This window comes from Brassica napus, chromosome A4, assembly GCF_020379485.1.
Source record: "Brassica napus cultivar Da-Ae chromosome A4, Da-Ae, whole genome shotgun sequence".
NCBI lineage: Eukaryota > Viridiplantae > Streptophyta > Magnoliopsida > Brassicales > Brassicaceae > Brassica > Brassica napus.
Genome location: NC_063437.1, coordinates 34,445 through 52,722, shown reverse-complemented (window position 1 = coordinate 52,722; position 18,278 = coordinate 34,445). Strand labels below are relative to the sequence as shown.

Below are 18,278 nucleotides of genomic sequence, written 5' to 3'. Positions count from 1 at the left end.
TTTGTTTGTGTGTGAATGCGTCTAGAGAAGGAGACGGACATCATCCTCCTGAGTCTACCCAAAACTTTTGATAGCGTTGATTGATATTAAAAGTGGAAAGCTCGTCTTTGTTTTTTTTGGCAAAGGAAGGAAAAAAAAAAAACAAAGCACATTCATATGTTTGATACAACAAATCTAAGTGAGCAAAAAGTTTTGAGAGGACGTGGAGGAAGAAAGCTAATGGTGGGAGGAAGAAGAAGAAGAGGAGAAGAGAGATCTGCGGGAAACAAGTCGCTTGTGAATGGCTCTGATGGTGGTTGGTGTTGTGCGGCAGCAGCCTCCAAGCAACGACACTCCTGCATCCATCCATTTCTCTACGTACGACACAAAGTCTTCATTCCCAACTCCTGTGTTTTCCTGCACCCACCCCAAATTATTATTTTTATTATCAATTATGTGTGTCTCCAGCTCTCAGTAACTTGTTATCTCAAACGAAATATGAGTCTTACCACCCACTCCTTCCGTTCAGGATCATATCTTTCTCCGCTGTTTGGATACACTAGTATTGGCTTGCTCGTCACCTTTACACACCAATGCAAAACCTTTTCTATTAGTCTCCCAAACACACTGACAAAAAAAAATGATTACCCAATGTGTTATCCAAAGCCAAGCACCTTTGCAATCTCCAAAACAAGGCCCTCTATGAATCTTGGAGGGGTACAGTTGATCCCAACCGCCACTACTTTCTCACAAGTTTCAGCAATGGAGATACACTCCTTGATGGAATCCCCGCTAACCACGTTCACTCCATCCTTGGAGTTAAACGAAAACCACCCTGGAATCTTCACCACCCCTTCATCCAACAGCTCAGCAAACGCCTATAAAAGATAAACCCTAAAACCTTTAACACCCATCATATCACCCCACCAGAAAGAAGAAGAAGAAGAAGAAGCTAACATGTTATATTATCAGAGCAGGTACCTGAGCCTCAAGCTTGTTTGGAATGGTCTCAAATGCTATTATATCGGCACCAGACTCTGCCAGAACTTGGACCCGTCTCCGGTGGAAATCCTTGAGTGTTTCTAGCGTTATCAAATCACCGTAGATTCCACTGACAGAGCAACACATCCAAAATATCGTTTTTAGGAGATTATGAAGGACCAACTATAATCTGACATGTGAAAAATGCAGGGGTGTAAACCTGTATTCAGATCCATCAGCCAAGAAAGCACCGTAGCTACCAACAGAAGCTGCAACTAGTATAGGCCGCTTCTTGAGAATCTTATTATTATCATCTTTGCATTTGTCATAGTAGGTGTTGCGAGCTTCACATGCTATTTCAACGCTCTTTCTTAGCAATGATTCGCTTTTCTCTATCGAATAGCCTTTTGCTTCAAACCCCTGAATCGTGGCCTGTTCAACAAATTTCAATCCACGTTTTAGTGCCCCCATAAAAAAAAAAAGATGAAGAAAGAAAGAAAGAAAGAACCTGGTAAGAAGCGCTGGAGATGATATCAGCACCAGCTTCAAGGTAATCGAGATGCACCTGCTCCATCAGCAAACATAACCAGCAGCTATTATTAATCCATACATAATATATGAGCGTAGAGAGCAACCGTAACTCTATTATATTTAAGTATATGAGTTTCAATTAAAAAAAAAAAAGAGACCTCCGGGATACTTCCACTAAAAAGTACACACAAGAAAGAAACTTTTCCAACACAAACAAAAAAAAAGGAGAAAGATGAACATTAGCAACTACCACACACACAAAAAGGGTTTAGGATTCAGAAGGTTGACAGCTTTAAATATTTATCAATGCCGGTGGAATCAGTAGTCTTGTTAATACCTAAAATAATGAACATGAGGGATGCTCTACCTTCATCCTGATAGTTACACCTATGGCAGTTCCTCCACTATTCAAAAATAATAATAATGCAATTTTAAATCTAAATCTAGGGTTTTATTCAAGCAGCTGGATGGATTTGTACGAGGCGAGCAAAACGTTCGATTCAGAGAGAGAAAAAAAAAAAAGAGAGAGAAAGAGAGGTGATTGTATTTACGGTGTGAATGAGGTGAGGAGAGGTGAGCAAGCATTTGGCGCTCCAAAGAGGATCGTTGAGATCCGCTCCATGTCTCTCCAACTCCGTTGCTAGCCCTCCGTCTATTATCGCATACCCTCCTGTCTCCTTCAACAACTCTTTCATCGAGTAAAACGCCTCCGCCTTCGTGTTTCCCGTCACCATCCCTACTGTTGTTACGTCCTGTGCAAAAGTGTAAACAATCCAAAAAATGTGAACTACCTCCTCTTCCCTTTCTCTCAGCCGACACCTACTTAACCCATACATGTGTTGTTGTTTACGAAACCTCTCGCAATATTGTTGATTTAGACCTTTATCTTTTACCCTTGTCACAAAATCACCCCCCAATTGTTTTTAACTTTTCAATCACACCCTCCCGTACCATTCTCCTTCTTCACTCTTCTTACTTGGCTCTACTTCCATTACCGTTTCCATATATCCAACTTGTACGAATCAACTTTTTTTTTTTTTGTATTATTATCAGATAAGAGATGATCCACATTCCCTCATAAAATAAAAAGAAAAAAAACAAACAGAGCTTTATCATCAGTTTTTATACACAACAGGACTGTGTGTAAATACATATATATAGAGAGAGAGAGAGAGCAGAGAGATTCTTATGACAAAGACCCACACCACTCTAACTCCAATGTCTCAACCACAAAAATTCAACAAAAAAAAAATCACGCAGCTCTCAAGCATATCAGCCAAGGGAGAGAGATCAGGGGCCACGAGGTTTGAAGAAACAGAGGCACCCCTGAAACTTGTCTGGTGGTATCATTCCCCCTCCTTTGCTTGTGTCTACTGCCTCTAGTAGCTTCACTACCTCCTCCATCTCCGGACGCCTGTCTGGATTCGGGTCCCAGCATCTCTTCATTATGTTTGCCACCGACTGTGGGCAGCATTTCGGAATCTCTGGTCTCAGATTCTGTGATCAACCAAGCAAGAGAGAGAGGATCACATTTTCTGATTAAAAACCCTTTAATAGGAGAGACTGTAAAGAGAGAGAGACCTTATGAACAACGGCATGAGAGATCTCAGCAAAACTAGTGTCAGCGTAGGGCATGTCGCAGCAGTATATTTCCCAGAGGCATACACCAAAACTATACACATCGCATTTCCTGTTGTAAGCCTTTCCTTCCAGAACCTATCCACCACCCCCAAAAACTTACGATATTTATTTTCACAATTACGAAACACAAAAAGGATGTAATAATACAAAAAATACCTCAGGTCCCATGTATCCAAGAGTTCCAGTTTCACCAGTCATGTCTTGAGGGTTCTGAGCTTCGACTCTAGCGACTCCGAAATCAGCAATCTTGAGCGTCTTGTTAGTTTCCAGCAACATGTTCTCTGACTTCACGTCCCGATGCACAATCGCCTTGGAGTGGAGGTAACTCAGCCTAAGACAGAAAAAAGATAGGCGTCTTGTTATCAAATAAAAGGATGCAATCTCTCATATATATACTATATAATCCCAAAATCAGGGAATAGAAAAAAAGGCAGAGAGTGGTTAGTTACCCTCTAGCGAGATCCAAAGCAAGTTGAATGACATCCTTGATGGGGAGTTTGCTCCTATATTTCTTGATGAGGAACTTCTTGAGGGTGCCTCCAGCGACATACTCAACGACAACACAACAGGCCTTGGCAGGATGTGCTCCACCAGAATCACTACCAGAAGGGATCTTCAGATCAGAGGTCCCCATGGATGCTCCTATAAACTGCAAAGGAAATTTTGAAATTAAAGTCAAAGCTTGTTCTACTACTAGTACTAATGGTTGTGAAAGTCTCGAGTAGCAACCTTGGTAACGTTGGGATGATCGAGTTTCTGCCAGACGGCTACCTCTTGCTCGAAGGAAATGCGCAGATCATCTGCTGTTGAGAGACCATCTTCTCCCCAATCTAACACCTTCACTGGTCACACACGAAATGAAATGAAATGAAATCGTATCAATTTCTATTACAAAGAATAAAAAAAAAGAACATTTGAGTACAACGGACCAGCGACTTGTTGACCGGCGTAGACACCGCGGTAGACAGTGCCGTAAGTGCCGCGAGCGAGGACGTGATTCATATCGAGTTTGGAGAGGTCGATCTCCCATTCCTGCATCGGAGTCTTCCTTGTAGCGGAGGAGGAGCCTTGACCCATATGCAAATCCCATTTGCTGAAATCAACAGTATCTGCCCTGAAGTATTGACCTCCTCCTCCTCCTACTGCTCCAGCGCTCCTGCTCCCGACTCCCCCTAATTTGGAGTCGGATCCGATTTCCACCGCCTCTCCGCCTCCGGACGCCATTTATTTCTCTCTGGCGACTAGGAGACCAGCAGATGATCAATCGAAAAGGGAGGGAGGGAGGGAGTTGTGGAGCAAGGCTAGGGTTTTCGAATTCACGAGTAATATATGTTATGTGGTGGAGAGGCACAAGACAAGTTCCCAAGGGACAAGAAGCCACGAGACTTTAGAAATAAGAAGAAGAAATAGATTGATTGTGATCTCCACACACAACGCAAAGAAGAAGAAGAAGAAGAAGACAAACTCTCAACAATTTGACCAAATCATTTCTCTCTCTCTCTCTTTTTTTACTGTTTCACCGCCCAAGTCTCACTCTCCCTCTCTCTGGGTCCAGAAAATTGATTATTCCTTTCCCCTCTCTCTCCCGCCCATTATTATATTAGTTTTTAGATAAAACTTTAAAACTGATATAGATACGTACGTGTCTTTCTTTGTTTTGATTCTCCTTTTTCTTTGGACACAGCCAAGCCTCCCTCCTCCAACTCTGAGAAACTTTCCTTTTATTAACACACAACACAACATGTACACTACTACTATGTTTTCTTCTCCTTTCCAAACCTAATTTTGACTTTTCATCAAATAGACAGGCGCAGCAGTGAACCCACCCTCCAACGATTCCTACAACTTGAAGCAACGCACGCCTCTTTCTGCTCCTAATTATGATCATATGACCTCCATTTATTTAATTTTTTTTCTTTCTACTTTCATCTCGAGTCATTTTCTGGTGAATTAACATCCCTACTTGCAATATAAATATCTTCCACAGATAGAAACTAACAACGTTTTTGTTTTTTTTACGCTAACCCACCAAAGGGTCCACTCTTTCAGCAACAGCACCATCTCACGCCTCTCTTTGATATTACGTAACTTACTTTCTGTTAATTATATATTTATATACTATAGTTTTTCTCCATCATGTGAATATGTTTTGGAATCTTCGTCCGTCGTTGTTATTTGGGAGCACAAAGCACCAAAACACATCCACCACAGCATATACCTTTTCTATTATTTTTTGAATCACCTTATTAATGGAACCCAACTACACATTTGCAAAATAAACGCTTCTGTTTTGATTATTTTTTGAATCGTCTTTTTTTTTTGAAGTTACAAAATTTCATAAATTTTCTGCCCCTAGATATTTTTTTGGGCTATTACTTTACTGATGCTGCATTGTTCAGTGGACTTGATAGGATGGGCTTTAAGAAGCGATAAAGCTCTCAACCACTTCTTCACCTCTGTAAATACTCAGTCAGATATCCTCTGAGTTCACTACCAAGCGGCTCGCTCTGCTTGCAGTACCGCTCTGAATATCCCACGTCGTGATGACCCGATAAAGGAACATCGTCTTCCAGATAATCCCCACAATCGATGATGATGTTATGCAGTAGACAACACACCAGTATTATACTTGGCAGCTTCCTCCTGTCTGGTCTCCACATAACCTTGCTGAGAATCCTCCAGCTTCCTTTCAGCTGTGCAAAGGCCGTAGCAGCGACTGACCTCACCTTCTCGTGCCTGTCGTTGAAAGCAAGCACGGGATCAGAGGGATCGTCGCCGGTGTCGTGAGGAGTTATAAGCCAAGGAAGAAGCGGGTAGCTGAACCCTCCAACCACATATTCTCTTATCTCAGCTCCTTGATACAACGTTTTGGCACTCCCGTCTAAAATCTGACCAGACTCAGAGAGTTTGAAGAAGCCTGATAAGTTAAGGAGCTTGGAGACGGTCATGCCGCCAGGCCAGCCGGTGACCATGTTGAGGAACCTCATCTCGTGATCAAAGACACCTTGCAAGAACATGCTGTAGTTCTTCTCCTGGTCGCACCAGTCATCAGAGGCTTGCACAGCAGGGAGAGTCATGATGATGTGCGTTGTGTCTATGGCACCGCAGCAGTTGGGGAGGCCGTACACGCCCTCAAACTTGGACTTGATCTCTTCAATTCTGTCGGAATCAGGCCATCTAAGATGATGCTTGGCGCGTTCCTCGAGGGCCTCGATGAATCTCCAGGTAACCTGGGAGACAGTGGACTGGCCAACGCCAAAGGCGGCACCGACGGAGACCTGAGAATCACCAGAAGCCAACCTTCGGAGAGCAATGGCGACTTGTTTCTCGACGCTGAGAAGCCTGCCTTCGATGTTGATGAGACCAGAGGGAGGCCTGGAGATAAGATCCTCCCTGACGAGGGAACAGATGTAGCTGAAGGTCGTCTTGGAAGCCCTAAAGAAGTACTTGAAGGCATCATCTTCGTCCAAGGGCACCCTAACACCTGCCAATTGCAAAACAACCAACCAGTGGAGGACTGAGCTACAATTAAGCAACATCAGCTGTAGTGCGTATGAGAAGAATCTACTAATAGATTGAACACTGTACAAGAGTCAAGCCGATTAATCGAGGAGAAGAGAAATGAAGGAGGAACCTGAGAGAGAAGAGTTTCGGAGGAAGAAAGTATCCCACCACTCGCAGTCGATAGCCTCCGGATCTAGAGGAGGAGCACCGTTCTTCGCCTTTTCACCCTTCCTCTTCTTCCCCGGAGGAGCCATCATCAAGCTGAAAACGGTTGCGTTCAAGGACTTTGACTGTTATTTACGGAGGCGAAGAATGGGCTTCAGGCCGGTGTAGTTTAATTGCACAGGCCCAGGCCCAGACTGTTTCACGGTGAACACCAGCTCACAGAATTAGAATACGTCCTCTCTAATTGGGGGACCACTGGGCCCAGCTTGACTCGTGCACCTCATCTTTAAAGCAAAACTAAAGTATTAAATGGGATTATTAACTTTCAAAAAAGCATTCATTATGGAAAAGACACATCTTTAAATTGCTTTTACACTGAAATTAAATTTGCATTAAAAAGATAGATGAGTGTTTTACACCCAAAAAAGAAGGATGAGTGTTTGTACTTTGAGCAAATCATTATCCATCCATCATTATACAATTTGCAAAAAAGCAAAGTTTTGTTTTGTAGTATTTTATTTATCTTTAAAAAAAATTGCAAGGAAATATATATAATTTGAAATTTTGAAAAAAGGGGAAAAGAAACTGTTATTTTTGCCGCTCTCCGACGAATCGTCTGGCTTCTTCTTCATCATCTTCTCCTTGGCTTTTTCTCTCTCTCTGCTTTTCAAATTATATAAAAAAATTGTTTCTTTTGATAAAGTATGGCATTTTGGTAGTAGAAGTAACAGTGTAATTCGATACCCTGCTCATCTACCAGGGTGTCGGTACGATTCAAGGTCCAAAAAAGACCTAATACAATTTATATTTTATTTAAAAGTTCATTTTTTAAAATTAAAATCAGTATGTCTTTGTGCATATGAAGAAGAGTATATGATTACGGGAGCTGGTTCACACTTTTGTCATGATTACTGTTTTGATGAAAGCAATCATAAATCTTTGCTGAAAGCTACATCTCGATCTTATTTTGGTGCTTGACGTGACACTGATTGGATTTCCCTCCCATTTCTGTAGTAGATTGATTCCATTACTGTTTTTTTTTAATTAATTTTAATAGTTGTGCGGTGTGTGCTTCTATGTCTCTCTGTGCCTGCCTGTTTCTAGTTTCCAATCATCTTAATAAGTATTAGTAGTACTTAATTTTATTCTTTCACTCTTCTCATATAACTATATATATATGCTTCCAGTTTGTTACAAGACTCTTGTGGTGAAACTTGGATCATGGAGCGGTATGAAGTTCTTGAACAGATTGGGAAAGGCTCCTTTGGCTCTGCTCTTCTTGTCAGACACAAACAAGAACGAAAGAAGTATTGTACATGTCTATACTTACTTTCTTTTAATTGTTCCTGGTTCTGCTCTTCTTATCCATGTTTACTCTGCTTCTTCTTGAATTCTCACAGATACGTCTTGAAAAAGATTCGTCTCGCTCGTCAGTCTGATAGGGCTCGCCGTTCAGCTCATCAGGAGGTTTACCTCTTCTCTTCCACCACCACCTTTTTTTTATTATTAATATTTTTTTAAGATGATGAGGTTGGACGATGGTTTCAGATGGAGCTCATTTCTACTGTCCGAAATCCATTTGTTGTTGAGTACAAAGATTCATGGGTTGAAAAGGTCTCTTGTGCTTTGCCTCTTTTGTGTTTTTTTTTTGCGCATTCTCTGCAAAGAAAAAAAAAAGACTTATCATATCATGTTTTCCAGGGTTGCTATGTGTGCATCGTTATTGGATACTGCGAAGGCGGAGACATGTAAAACGGCTTTCACAAATAAATTTTTAAGTTACAAGAAACTTTGCCTCTTACTTACTTTCAATTTGATGAATCCTCTTGCAGGACAGAAACCATAAAAAGAGCATGTGGTGTTCATTTCCCTGAAGAGGTTTTGTCTCTCTCCCATTATGTCTTCTTCACTTGTTTACAATATATGGTGACTGCCATTTAAAAATTTGACGAAGATAAACAATCAAATATTGCAGAAACTCTGCCAATGGCTTGTTCAACTCCTAATGGCACTCGATTATCTGCACTCCAACCATATTCTTCACCGTGATGTCAAGGTACAAGATCTATCACCTCAATGGCTTCTACAACTCTCTTCGTTTATCTCAACCATCTAACTGTCTCATTCACATTTCTTTTCAGTGTTCTAATATATTCTTGACAAAAGAGCAAGACATACGGCTTGGTAAGTTTCTGTGAGTTTCACTTGTCTTTGCCACTTTGTGATCTAATTTACGCATCCACCATTTTGGTCTTAGGTGACTTTGGCCTCGCTAAGATTCTCACTTCTGATGACCTTACTTCCTCTGTAAGTTCTTTATATTTGAACAAAAACAAATTGTTTCTGAGAAACTGTAATGAAAAGTCAAAGTAAGTGTGTGTGTGTTTTAATAGGTTGTTGGGACTCCAAGTTACATGTGCCCTGAGCTTCTTGCTGACATACCTTACGGATCAAAGTCAGACATTTGGTCTTTGGGTAAGTATATAACTATTCATTTCTTCATTAGCTTTTTTTCTACTTATCATCCAACACTTTTTGAGCTTGTGACTAACCTTTAATACATTGTGGCAAGCAGGATGCTGCATGTACGAAATGTCTGCTCATAAGCCCCCTTTCAAAGCTACTGTAAGTGTCCTTATTAAATTATGTTGATCAGTTTTTGAGTCCTGATTTGGAGTTTAAAAGATGAAATGGTGACATATTACTGTTGATAACAGGATGTGCAGACATTGATCAGCAAAATACACAAACTGATAATGGATCCCATCCCTGCCATGTATTCCGGCTCATTGTAAGCCTGTAACCATATTCTCTCTCTGTTAACACTAATAAATCGACTAACTAGGCTGTAATGTAACCAACAACCTCTTTCCTCTGCTTATCTGCATGCAGCCGAGGCCTCATCAAAAGTATGATGAGGAAAAATCCTGAACTCAGGCCAAGTGTAAGTTTCCTATAATGCTTATCAATTGGTATTAAACCATAGTTGATCTAAGGATATTATTGTCATGTCAATGCAGGCAAGCGAGCTGCTAAACCACCCTTATCTTCAGCCTTACATCAGCATGGTTTATATGAAGCTAGAGAGTCCCAGACGGAGCCAGTGGTGTGAGACGAAGGAAAGAAGGCGTTCGTTTAGTAGCAACGACAGGAGATTGAATCCGAGTGTATCTGATACAGAAGCAGGCTCTGTGTCTTCTTCAGGGAGAGCATCCCATTCACCAATGTTCAGGCGAAGAAAAGTGTCAGAAGTAACAGTTGGAGTCGTCAGCGAAGAGATTGTTGCACAAAGGGAAGAAGGAGTAGTCAAGAAGCAATCTGGTGCAGCAGCTAAAACCCCGAGAATGGCCGGGACCTCAACAAAACAGCCAAAGAGGCTTGAAACGCCGTCAAGCACCCCCCGTACTGTTCAACTGGTAAGAAAGAAAAGAAAAGAAAGCTTTTAAAGTAATAGACAGAGTAGTGATCAGTGTTGTTGTGTGGTGTTTTATCAGACGGATAGGAGGAGGAGAGCATCTCTTCCGTTGGTCGTGGAAAACCCTTACGCTTGCGAATCGGACATTTCTGTAAACGCTCCAAGGTTCGACAAGATCGTTGAATACCCCGAAGATCTCTTCCAGAACAGAGAGACAACCAGCTCAGGAGGAGTAGCCAGGCGATCTTCTTTTTCTTCGATGACGACGACGAAAGACAAGTGTACAACTACTGTTCAGACAAGGTCAGTGTCGGAAGTAAAACAGAGAAGGTTCGACACGTCGTCGTATCAGCAGCGTGCGGAGGCTCTGGAGGGACTGCTGGAGTTCAGCGCGAGGCTTTTACAGCAGGAGAGGTACGAAGAGCTTGGGGTTCTCCTTAAACCGTTTGGACCGGAGAGAGTGTCTCCGAGAGAGACTGCCATCTGGTTGACCAAGAGCTTCAAAGAAGCTTCCGTGTAGATCAAGCAAGGCTTTCTATTTCTATTTGCTTGGTTGATTTGTATAATAAATAAAGGTTGGGGTTTATGGGCCTGATTGTTGTATTGGGCCACTTTTAATTGTGAATGTTTTGGAAAATGTGTGTGGGGGTCAATTCGTAAAGAATTAATAAAAGATGGGGTTGTTAGACAAGAAATGGTAAGTAAGGGGTCATTTCGTAATTTGAAAAACGAGAGAATATAGGGAGGAACAGGGGGACCCAGTGGGGAGGGGGAAAGTGAAAGGATGAAGGGAGGAGGAGGAGGAGACAAAGTGGAAGCAGAGATTCTGGAACCTTATCAGCTGTCCTTCTCAGATCTTCTTGACCGAAAACGATGTCAGCTGATCTCGAGAAACGTGATGGAAGCACTGGGCCCAAACGGTCCAGGCCTGCTTTGCATCACCGGCGTTATAGGCTCCGCCCTCCTCCGCCGTAAGCTCCTTCCGATGGCTCGGAAACTGGCTCTGCTTGATCCCGATAAGCGGAATCGCATTCTCAAGGTAATCCCTTTTCTGCAAGCTTTCCATCTCAAGATTTCTCAGTTGACTTTCTAAGTTGTTGGAACTTTGATCTGATCTGTTGACATACTCTCTCTCTCTCTCTCTCTCTCTCTCTCGGTGCTGTGTGTGTGTGTTTTATTCATTCATCCTATACTGACAAAAAGGAGCACCACTTGGGAAGCGACGTTCCTCTCAAGAATCCAGAACGACTTGTCTCTTCTTTTGCTATGCACCTCCATTATCAACCACCTTCTTCTAACTCTTCTCTGTGGTATGATCCTGGTTCTGGCGTTGGAACTACCCTAGACTCCCTGGAGGATGATGATGACGACTTCAACAATCTTGGTGATGTGTTTAGGAAACTTGGGTTTTGTATGATGGAGTTGGGTTTGTCCATAGCTCGAGTGTGCGACAGGGAGATTGGTGGAGGCTTTCTCGAGGGGACCTTACTTGATTCTTGCACTGCTAAAGGACGCCTCATACATTACCACTCCCCTGCTGATCAGTCTTCTCTCAGAGAAGAAGCCCAGAGGATGAGGAAGCATCCTATTTCTGGCAAGTATAGAAATGGGAGTCACTTCAATCTCTGGCAACAGTGGCATTACGATTATGGCATCTTTACCATTCTCACTGATCCTCTCTTTCTATCTTCCCATTCCTGCCACGATTGCAATTTGATTACCAGTCACTCTTATCTTAGGATCTATCATCCCAGCAATAACAAGTTCTACATGGTCAAGACTCCTCAGGACAGTTTTATTGTTCAAATTGGAGAATCTGCTGACATTTTGTCCAATGGGAAGCTACGGTCGACCCTCCACTGCGTGTGCAGACCAGACCAGCTGGAGCACATAAGCCGCGAGACTTTTGCGGTCTTCTTACAGCCAAAATGGAACCACACTTTCTCAGTCTCGGAACATACAATGGAACATATAAGGTCAGGTTCTCTACAGAGACGGCCAATACTTGATACGGATGAGGTTTCTAAAGCAGACATTCATAACGTTGTTCCACCTCTATCGTCTCGGATTAGGGATGGGATGACATTTGCCGAGTTTTCTCGTGAAACAACTAAGCAGTACTATGGAGGGAGTGGCTTGCAATCTAATAGATAACCCACCCGCCCTTGTTCGTTAGGCATGTGTAAAAATGAATACCCCATGTAAATAACGTGTGTTAGGAGCAATTTGTTCATTGTGAGTGTGAAGTCAAGAAGAATGAGCCAACAACAAGTGCTGTCTTCTTTCTGAGAGTGACTAAAGGGAGAGTTGGGATTCGTCTTTTCGATGTTGGAGCCAAAACAGTGAAAGTTGTTACTTCGTTTTCACAGTCAAAAGCTCTCCCTTTCACACAGACAGACATACTTGCTTTATTTTTTTTCCTGCTCTTCTTTAGTCTCTCTCCGTGACTCGGTTTATGTTCTCTGTTGTGTCTCCCCCGAGCTTACATCTCCCTGTTTGTTAGCTTTCAAGGGTCGCATTAAGACAAAGTGGTGTTAATAAAGTTAAAGCTGCCCTTGTTACAGTCTTTCTTTTCTGTTCTTTGAACATATTTTCATGAATGGGTTTTGTACGTGTATATCAAATCGAGAAAAAAAGTGTTATGGCTCTCGCAGACCCTTTTCTTTTGTGAATTCAAAACAAAGATTTGAACGTTCTCCCTTCAAAGATGCTTACTTTGACTTGGATGTGCTTTTTACATAGAAAAGGATCTTGGGGTTTCAAAAACCTTAGAAACAGCGGATATGGTTTAGGTTATATAAATAGGTGTCTATTGTAAGCAAATCAAAGGCAAAGGCAAAAGCAAGACAGATATAAAAGTATTTTAAAGAAAGAATAAAAATAGAAAAAGAGGATTCATCATTCAAAGTGCTGAAATACAATTGAAGTTTAATTGGTATAAAATACAAAACGTCCAAACAAGAACAATGATTGCAAGCAAAGGAATAATCAGAGAGACAAAATGACAATTTTTCTAGTGGATTTTTTTACTAAAGAATAGAAAATGTGGGTATCCCTAGAATCAGACAGATCAAAAGGGAATAAAGGATGTATCTTTATTAAGTGGTCACCCACTTCAATAGCAAAGTGCATGTGTATACTAATTTATGTATGGTAAGTTATCCAATACTCTTTTAAGATTATTGTTGTTGGGTTTTATTAACATCTTAATTATGTTTGTACAAGAAGAAAAGAAAATCAGAAGTTTTGATTTGTCAGTCCTGAAGATATATATGCTTGTAGAAAAACTTGGATTAACTGATCATACACATAGTAAGGAATGCATAAAAACATTTTAAAAGTTGCTATAGAAGTGGAAGAGGGAGAAAGGAAGCTGACGTAATGGAAAGCACGCGACGCAGCATGTGTAAATTGTACCATACAGGTTGCAGCTTTGTGCTTCAAAATCAAAGGAAAAGGCAGCATTGCGTAATAGGGACCAACAACATCCTCTAATGATCGGTTTGCAAACCGCTAACTAGATGCTTGATTAATAAACACACCAAGACCCAAATCTTGTACTTACTTAAAAGTCTTATAGAACCAGTATTGTGGTTAGTACTTAGATTAGTTTAAAGGCAAACACACACAAAGATGGCTTTATTCCCTCCTCTTTTTTTTCTTAGACTCCTTTGTGACGCCTAAAGTAATTTTTGAGGTGTATTAATTAAACAAATGGAAAGATGCGGCCTTGTTATTGAAAAGAGACGTCTTTATTATTGTTTGCTGGTGGCATCCATTACTTACGCAACCACTATATATAAATTTTTCAAGGTGTTTACTATTTATAAACTCACTCTCAAATACTTTTATTTCCTTTAAATTAAACAGTGGAAAACACCTTAACGTTTTTTGGTCTTTCTATATATATTACACACTTACAGACACACTAGTCTCCTTCTCAAGCTTTGAACTCAAGTTTAAAGAAAAAAAAAGGATGGAGAGAGAAATGAGACGACCGAACCCAATCAACAGCTCACGCCGACCGGATATAGGCGCCGGTAGTACTCAACTCCCGGAAAGCCCACGAGGCCCGATGGAGTTCTTGTCAAGATCGTGGAGCGTGTCTGCCTTGGAAGTCTCCAGGGCTCTCCACACAGCCAAAACAGCAGGTCCGTCCACAACAAGAACGCCTTCCCTTAACGCCTCGATACCGGAAGAAACCAACCCTGAGAAAGAAGAATGTCAGGCAGAGAACAGCAGCCAGTTCTCGTTTGCTGCTTCTGCAACTTCACAGCTTGTTCTTGAGCGCATTATGTCTCAATCGGTACGTATGGATTAGTTAAAATGTTCTCTCAGCCAGATAGACTCTGTTTCTGTTGCCTGAATGAGTTTTTTTTTATTTTTTAAATGTTTTGAATAATAAAGGAGGTGTCACCGTTAACGTCGGGGAGGTTATCACATAGCAGTGGCCCACTCAACGGCGGTGGTTCTTTTACGGAGACAGACAGCCCTCCGATATCTCCTTCAGATGACTTCGACGACGTCGTAAAGGTACTTCTTCCTTTCATTAACTTTAGTGTAATCCTTGATTTCTCACTTTTCCACAATCCGCAAATAAAATTAAAATATGTTTAAAAGAAAAAAGAGGCAATGTAGTAAGAAAAAAGTACAGTCAAGTGAAAGCAGAGTCAAAATGAACGCTTTAGTTTTGCAGACAAGAGCAGATTTGACTTTGACTCTCCACTTTACAACCTGTATTTAGTCTCTCACTCACGAAAAAGAAAGAAGTATATATATATTTCCCTCCATTTTATCGTATAACTATGCATAACTAACCAATCTTCTAATTACTGAAAAAAATAGATAAGCGATACTTTAGAGTTGTATCGTTGGCATAATTTAAGGAATTGAAGCGATCAGAGCCGTCTAGGTCTTGGGACTATAAGACGCACTAAAGCCAGTCGGCCATCATTAAATCAGATTATATAGTTAGATATGCGACAAACTTATATCATTTATTAACTGAATGCATTTACTCTGAAGAATTTTTGAACACGGGAATAGAAATGTGACTGCACCGCCTAGAACTCCTTTATGTTTTGGCTCATTTTTAAGAAACATTGTTATTTAAATGCCTGCCACACTCTCACTTTTACTAGTCTTCTCTTCATCTGCTGCTTTGGTACTACTGTCTGCTTCAAAGATTATAATAATAACACAACCTCCTGTTAGAATTTCCTTCACTTCTTTACTCTTAACCAAGCCCACCTACTATTTACCATTGCAGTATTTTCGTTCCCACAACACCATACAGCCTCTTTTCACCGGCACAGGAGGCACCCGTGGTACCACTGGAAACGGCAGCAATACCCCAGTGGCTGGAGCACCCCCAAAGACTGTTGGTAGGTGGCTCAAGGACCGTAAAGAAAAGAAGAAAGAAGAGAGTAGAGCTCACAACGCGCATGTCCATGCAGCTGTCTCTGTTGCAGCCGTTGCATCTGCCGTCGCAGCTATAGCAGCAGCTACAGCTGCCTCTTCCCAAGGTAAAAACGAGCAGATGGCCAGGGTTGATATGGCCATGGCTTCTGCTGCTGCGCTTGTGGCCGCCCAGTGTGTGGAGGCTGCTGAAAACATGGGCGCTGAGAGGGATCATTTGACATCTGTTGTCAGCTCTGCGGTGAACGTTAAGTCCCATGATGACATTGTGACACTCACTGCCGCTGCTGCAACAGGTATTGTATTATTAATTATAAGCATACGTGGTAATCAAATTCACTTCTGACGAGAATTCATATGCTGATTCACCCACGTTTTTGCAGCTCTGCGAGGAGCAGCCACATTGAAGGCAAGAGCGCTTAAAGAAGTATGGAACATAGCTGCAGCGTTGCCAGCCGATAAAGGTGCAAGCTCAGCCCTGTGTGGGCAGGTTGAAACAAAGCATAGCGGTAGTAGCTTTAGTGGAGAACTACCAATAGCTGGGGAAGACTTCCTTGGCGTCTGTAACCAGGAACTACTAGCTAAAGGCGCTGAGCTCCTCAAACGAACTCGCGGAGGTACTCCAAAGCTACACTCGTTTAAATGACATAAAAAAAAAAAGAGAAGAAGGCTTTGCTGATATTGTATTTTGTAAGCAGGTGATCTCCACTGGAAGATTGTCTCTGTCTACATGAACAAAGCAGGCCAGGTTGTGCTGAAAATGAAGAGTAAACACGTCGGGGGGACATTCACTAAGAAGAAGAAACGTACAGACATTTTCCTCTTCTATAGAGCAGATACTAGAAAGCTAATAACAAGACAAGTAATAAATTTTGTTTTGGCTTGATGCAGATATGGTGGTGGAAGTGAAGAAGGACATAGCAGCGTGGGCAGGGAGGGATCTATTCAACGGGGACAAGCATCACTACTTCGGCTTGAAGACTGAGACGAAGAGAGTCATCGAATTTGAATGCAGGAACGAAAGGGAGTATGACATATGGACTCAGGGGGTTTCCCGCCTTGTAGCCATCGCTGCAGAGAGGAAGCAGAAGAACTCCATGTCCAAATGGACGGCACCTTAATAACAAGTAGCAGAGAGAGAGAGAAGTAGATGCTTTTGTGCGAACTTCATATGATAAGTAAGAATAGGTCTAAACATGGAAGAGTAGAAGACATCCCCTTTTGTAATAATATCCTTTTTATTGCATTAATTGAAGAAATTACTTCTAAAGCTAACAACTTTCACAAGTATGATGTATTATGTTACAGCGTTTCAAACAAGACACAAATTTCATTGCAAAACGAATTTAGACACAAAGAGCAGATAGAAGCAATGACATAAATCTAGAGAAGAGGGGGTTTTAACTATCAGCAGCCCTCAAGAGAGTGAGCAGAGATAGGAAGAGGTTAATGACGTCCAAATAAAGGGAAATTGCAGCCCAGATGTACTCGTCGTAGGAATGTCTCTTGATCAAGTTGTCAGTGTCATATACAATGTAGCCACAAAAGATGATGGATGCCAAACAACCATAGATCATCACCGATATCTTTCCTAGAGGGAAGAGAATCTGCCCCAAAAAAAGAAACACAATAGGACTCAATGTGATAAAAAACCATAATTAAACGAAGGCAAGGAGGATTCGTGTGAAACGGTACCTGGATGAAGGAAAAGACCATAAGGACAATGACAGCACCGAACAAGAAGGGACCGAGGAAGTTGAAGTCATGGCCTCTCTTGGCAGCCCAGAACGTGTAGAGAGTGAGGGAAACCACCACAACAGCCGTCAAAATCACAGCCTCGAGGATGACTTTTCCTGTTGACAAAGATAATTGCGTCAAATCAGGTTAGTTAGGATTAGCATTCTCATTTGACCCCAAAAAAAAGAAAGACTTACCGCTGGTAAAGGCGCAGGTCAAGCCAACAGCAAAGGCGAGAGAGACGGTGAAAATGGCGAGTAATAGATAGTTGACAGGATGCTTCTGGTGGTAGTAATACAAGGGCCACATCACTGCAATCCAAAAACAACAATATGAGAAAGGACGACAAGTGCTATAGAGATAGAGAAGCGCAGGGAATTACCAATCAAAGGAGTGAAGATGAGAAGGATGTAGAGGGCGAAGCCGGCGCTGGTGGTGGTGAAGAAGACGGATATCGGATGAACTTTAACGACGGTGGCGGCCACGGCGATTGTGACGAGGAGCTGGATGGAGATGATCGAATAGACCTTACGGATGAAAGACCATCGGAGCTCGGGGCTCTCCATCATCATCGGGTACAGAGGCGTCTGAGCCGACTCCAGATCATACTTCTGGTTCCACATCTTCCCGATCAAAATCAATCAGAGATGAATCTCAGAATCTTCTCGAGAGAGATAAACAAATGCGATTGAGAATAGAGAGAGAGCGATTGAAATTGGGGATTGCCGGAAGAGAACCCAAATATGTAGACGACGACACCCAAGAGGCGGCGGCGAACTAGAGAAACTTCCCGATACGTCGACCAATTAAATTAATTAGACGCCTCAGATCTAGACACGTGTAGACATCCTGGTTGTTCATCGTACTCCGTGGGCCTCTTCAGAGTCTGAACTATTCTCTTTTAATA

At 41.9% G+C, this 18,278-nt stretch overlaps 7 protein-coding genes across 9 annotated transcripts; 3 read left to right on the top strand and 4 right to left on the bottom strand.

The window, feature by feature from the left end:
* Window positions 1-55: 55 nt before the first annotated feature.
* LOC106444935 (selenocysteine Se-methyltransferase) lies at window positions 56-2,370 on the bottom strand. The gene is made up of 7 exons (XM_013886376.3): window positions 2,043-2,370; window positions 1,469-1,525; window positions 1,181-1,392; window positions 961-1,090; window positions 654-857; window positions 489-560; window positions 56-396 (listed from the first exon to the last, which is right to left on the bottom strand). The coding sequence occupies exons 1-7, from the start codon at window positions 2,325-2,327 to the stop codon at window positions 217-219; spliced, it is 1,140 nt and encodes a 379-aa protein (XP_013741830.1). The 5' UTR covers window positions 2,328-2,370; the 3' UTR covers window positions 56-216.
* A 182-nt stretch (window positions 2,371-2,552) lies between these two features.
* LOC106444936 (serine/threonine-protein kinase STY13-like) lies at window positions 2,553-4,694 on the bottom strand. Its single transcript, XM_013886377.3, has 6 exons — window positions 4,062-4,694; window positions 3,862-3,974; window positions 3,582-3,781; window positions 3,289-3,463; window positions 3,073-3,207; window positions 2,553-2,988 (listed from the first exon to the last, which is right to left on the bottom strand). The coding sequence occupies exons 1-6, from the start codon at window positions 4,354-4,356 to the stop codon at window positions 2,782-2,784; spliced, it is 1,125 nt and encodes a 374-aa protein (XP_013741831.1). The 5' UTR covers window positions 4,357-4,694; the 3' UTR covers window positions 2,553-2,781.
* A 705-nt stretch (window positions 4,695-5,399) lies between these two features.
* LOC106444933 (protein ANTAGONIST OF LIKE HETEROCHROMATIN PROTEIN 1-like) lies at window positions 5,400-6,984 on the bottom strand. Its single transcript, XM_013886374.3, has 2 exons — window positions 6,767-6,984; window positions 5,400-6,616 (listed from the first exon to the last, which is right to left on the bottom strand). Exons 1-2 carry the CDS (start codon window positions 6,891-6,893, stop codon window positions 5,583-5,585), a joined length of 1,161 nt encoding a protein of 386 aa, XP_013741828.1. The 5' UTR covers window positions 6,894-6,984; the 3' UTR covers window positions 5,400-5,582.
* A 577-nt stretch (window positions 6,985-7,561) lies between these two features.
* LOC106449026 (serine/threonine-protein kinase Nek4-like) lies at window positions 7,562-10,911 on the top strand. 3 transcript variants are annotated; one of them, XM_048778254.1, is made up of 15 exons: window positions 7,562-7,580; window positions 7,989-8,108; window positions 8,202-8,268; window positions 8,350-8,415; window positions 8,503-8,549; window positions 8,634-8,679; window positions 8,777-8,857; window positions 8,943-8,985; window positions 9,059-9,108; window positions 9,195-9,276; window positions 9,377-9,426; window positions 9,519-9,592; window positions 9,694-9,745; window positions 9,822-10,217; window positions 10,296-10,911. In XM_048778254.1, the coding sequence occupies exons 2-15, from the start codon at window positions 8,023-8,025 to the stop codon at window positions 10,734-10,736; spliced, it is 1,581 nt and encodes a 526-aa protein (XP_048634211.1). In that variant the 5' UTR covers window positions 7,562-7,580; window positions 7,989-8,022; the 3' UTR covers window positions 10,737-10,911. The 3 variants fall into 3 exon arrangements, with proteins under 3 accessions (XP_048634211.1, XP_013746282.1, XP_022573534.1); XM_013890828.3 differs by lacking the exon at window positions 7,562-7,580 and adding an exon at window positions 7,707-7,811; XM_022717813.2 differs by lacking the exon at window positions 7,562-7,580 and adding an exon at window positions 7,863-7,924.
* Window positions 10,912-10,945: 34 nt separating this feature from the next.
* LOC106444932 lies at window positions 10,946-12,863 on the top strand. The gene is made up of 2 exons (XM_013886373.3): window positions 10,946-11,255; window positions 11,420-12,863. The coding sequence occupies exons 1-2, from the start codon at window positions 11,001-11,003 to the stop codon at window positions 12,368-12,370; spliced, it is 1,206 nt and encodes a 401-aa protein (XP_013741827.1). The 5' UTR covers window positions 10,946-11,000; the 3' UTR covers window positions 12,371-12,863.
* Window positions 12,864-14,051: 1,188 nt separating this feature from the next.
* LOC106444930 (VAN3-binding protein) lies at window positions 14,052-16,912 on the top strand. Its single transcript, XM_013886371.3, has 6 exons — window positions 14,052-14,522; window positions 14,624-14,749; window positions 15,486-15,930; window positions 16,018-16,251; window positions 16,333-16,440; window positions 16,526-16,912. The coding sequence occupies exons 1-6, from the start codon at window positions 14,193-14,195 to the stop codon at window positions 16,753-16,755; spliced, it is 1,473 nt and encodes a 490-aa protein (XP_013741825.1). The 5' UTR covers window positions 14,052-14,192; the 3' UTR covers window positions 16,756-16,912.
* On the bottom strand, window positions 16,854-18,162 carry LOC106444931 (protein LIFEGUARD 2). Its single transcript, XM_013886372.3, has 4 exons — window positions 17,754-18,162; window positions 17,569-17,682; window positions 17,330-17,487; window positions 16,854-17,241 (listed from the first exon to the last, which is right to left on the bottom strand). Exons 1-4 carry the CDS (start codon window positions 17,992-17,994, stop codon window positions 17,035-17,037), a joined length of 720 nt encoding a protein of 239 aa, XP_013741826.1. The 5' UTR covers window positions 17,995-18,162; the 3' UTR covers window positions 16,854-17,034.
* Between the last annotated feature and the right edge of the window lie 116 nt (window positions 18,163-18,278).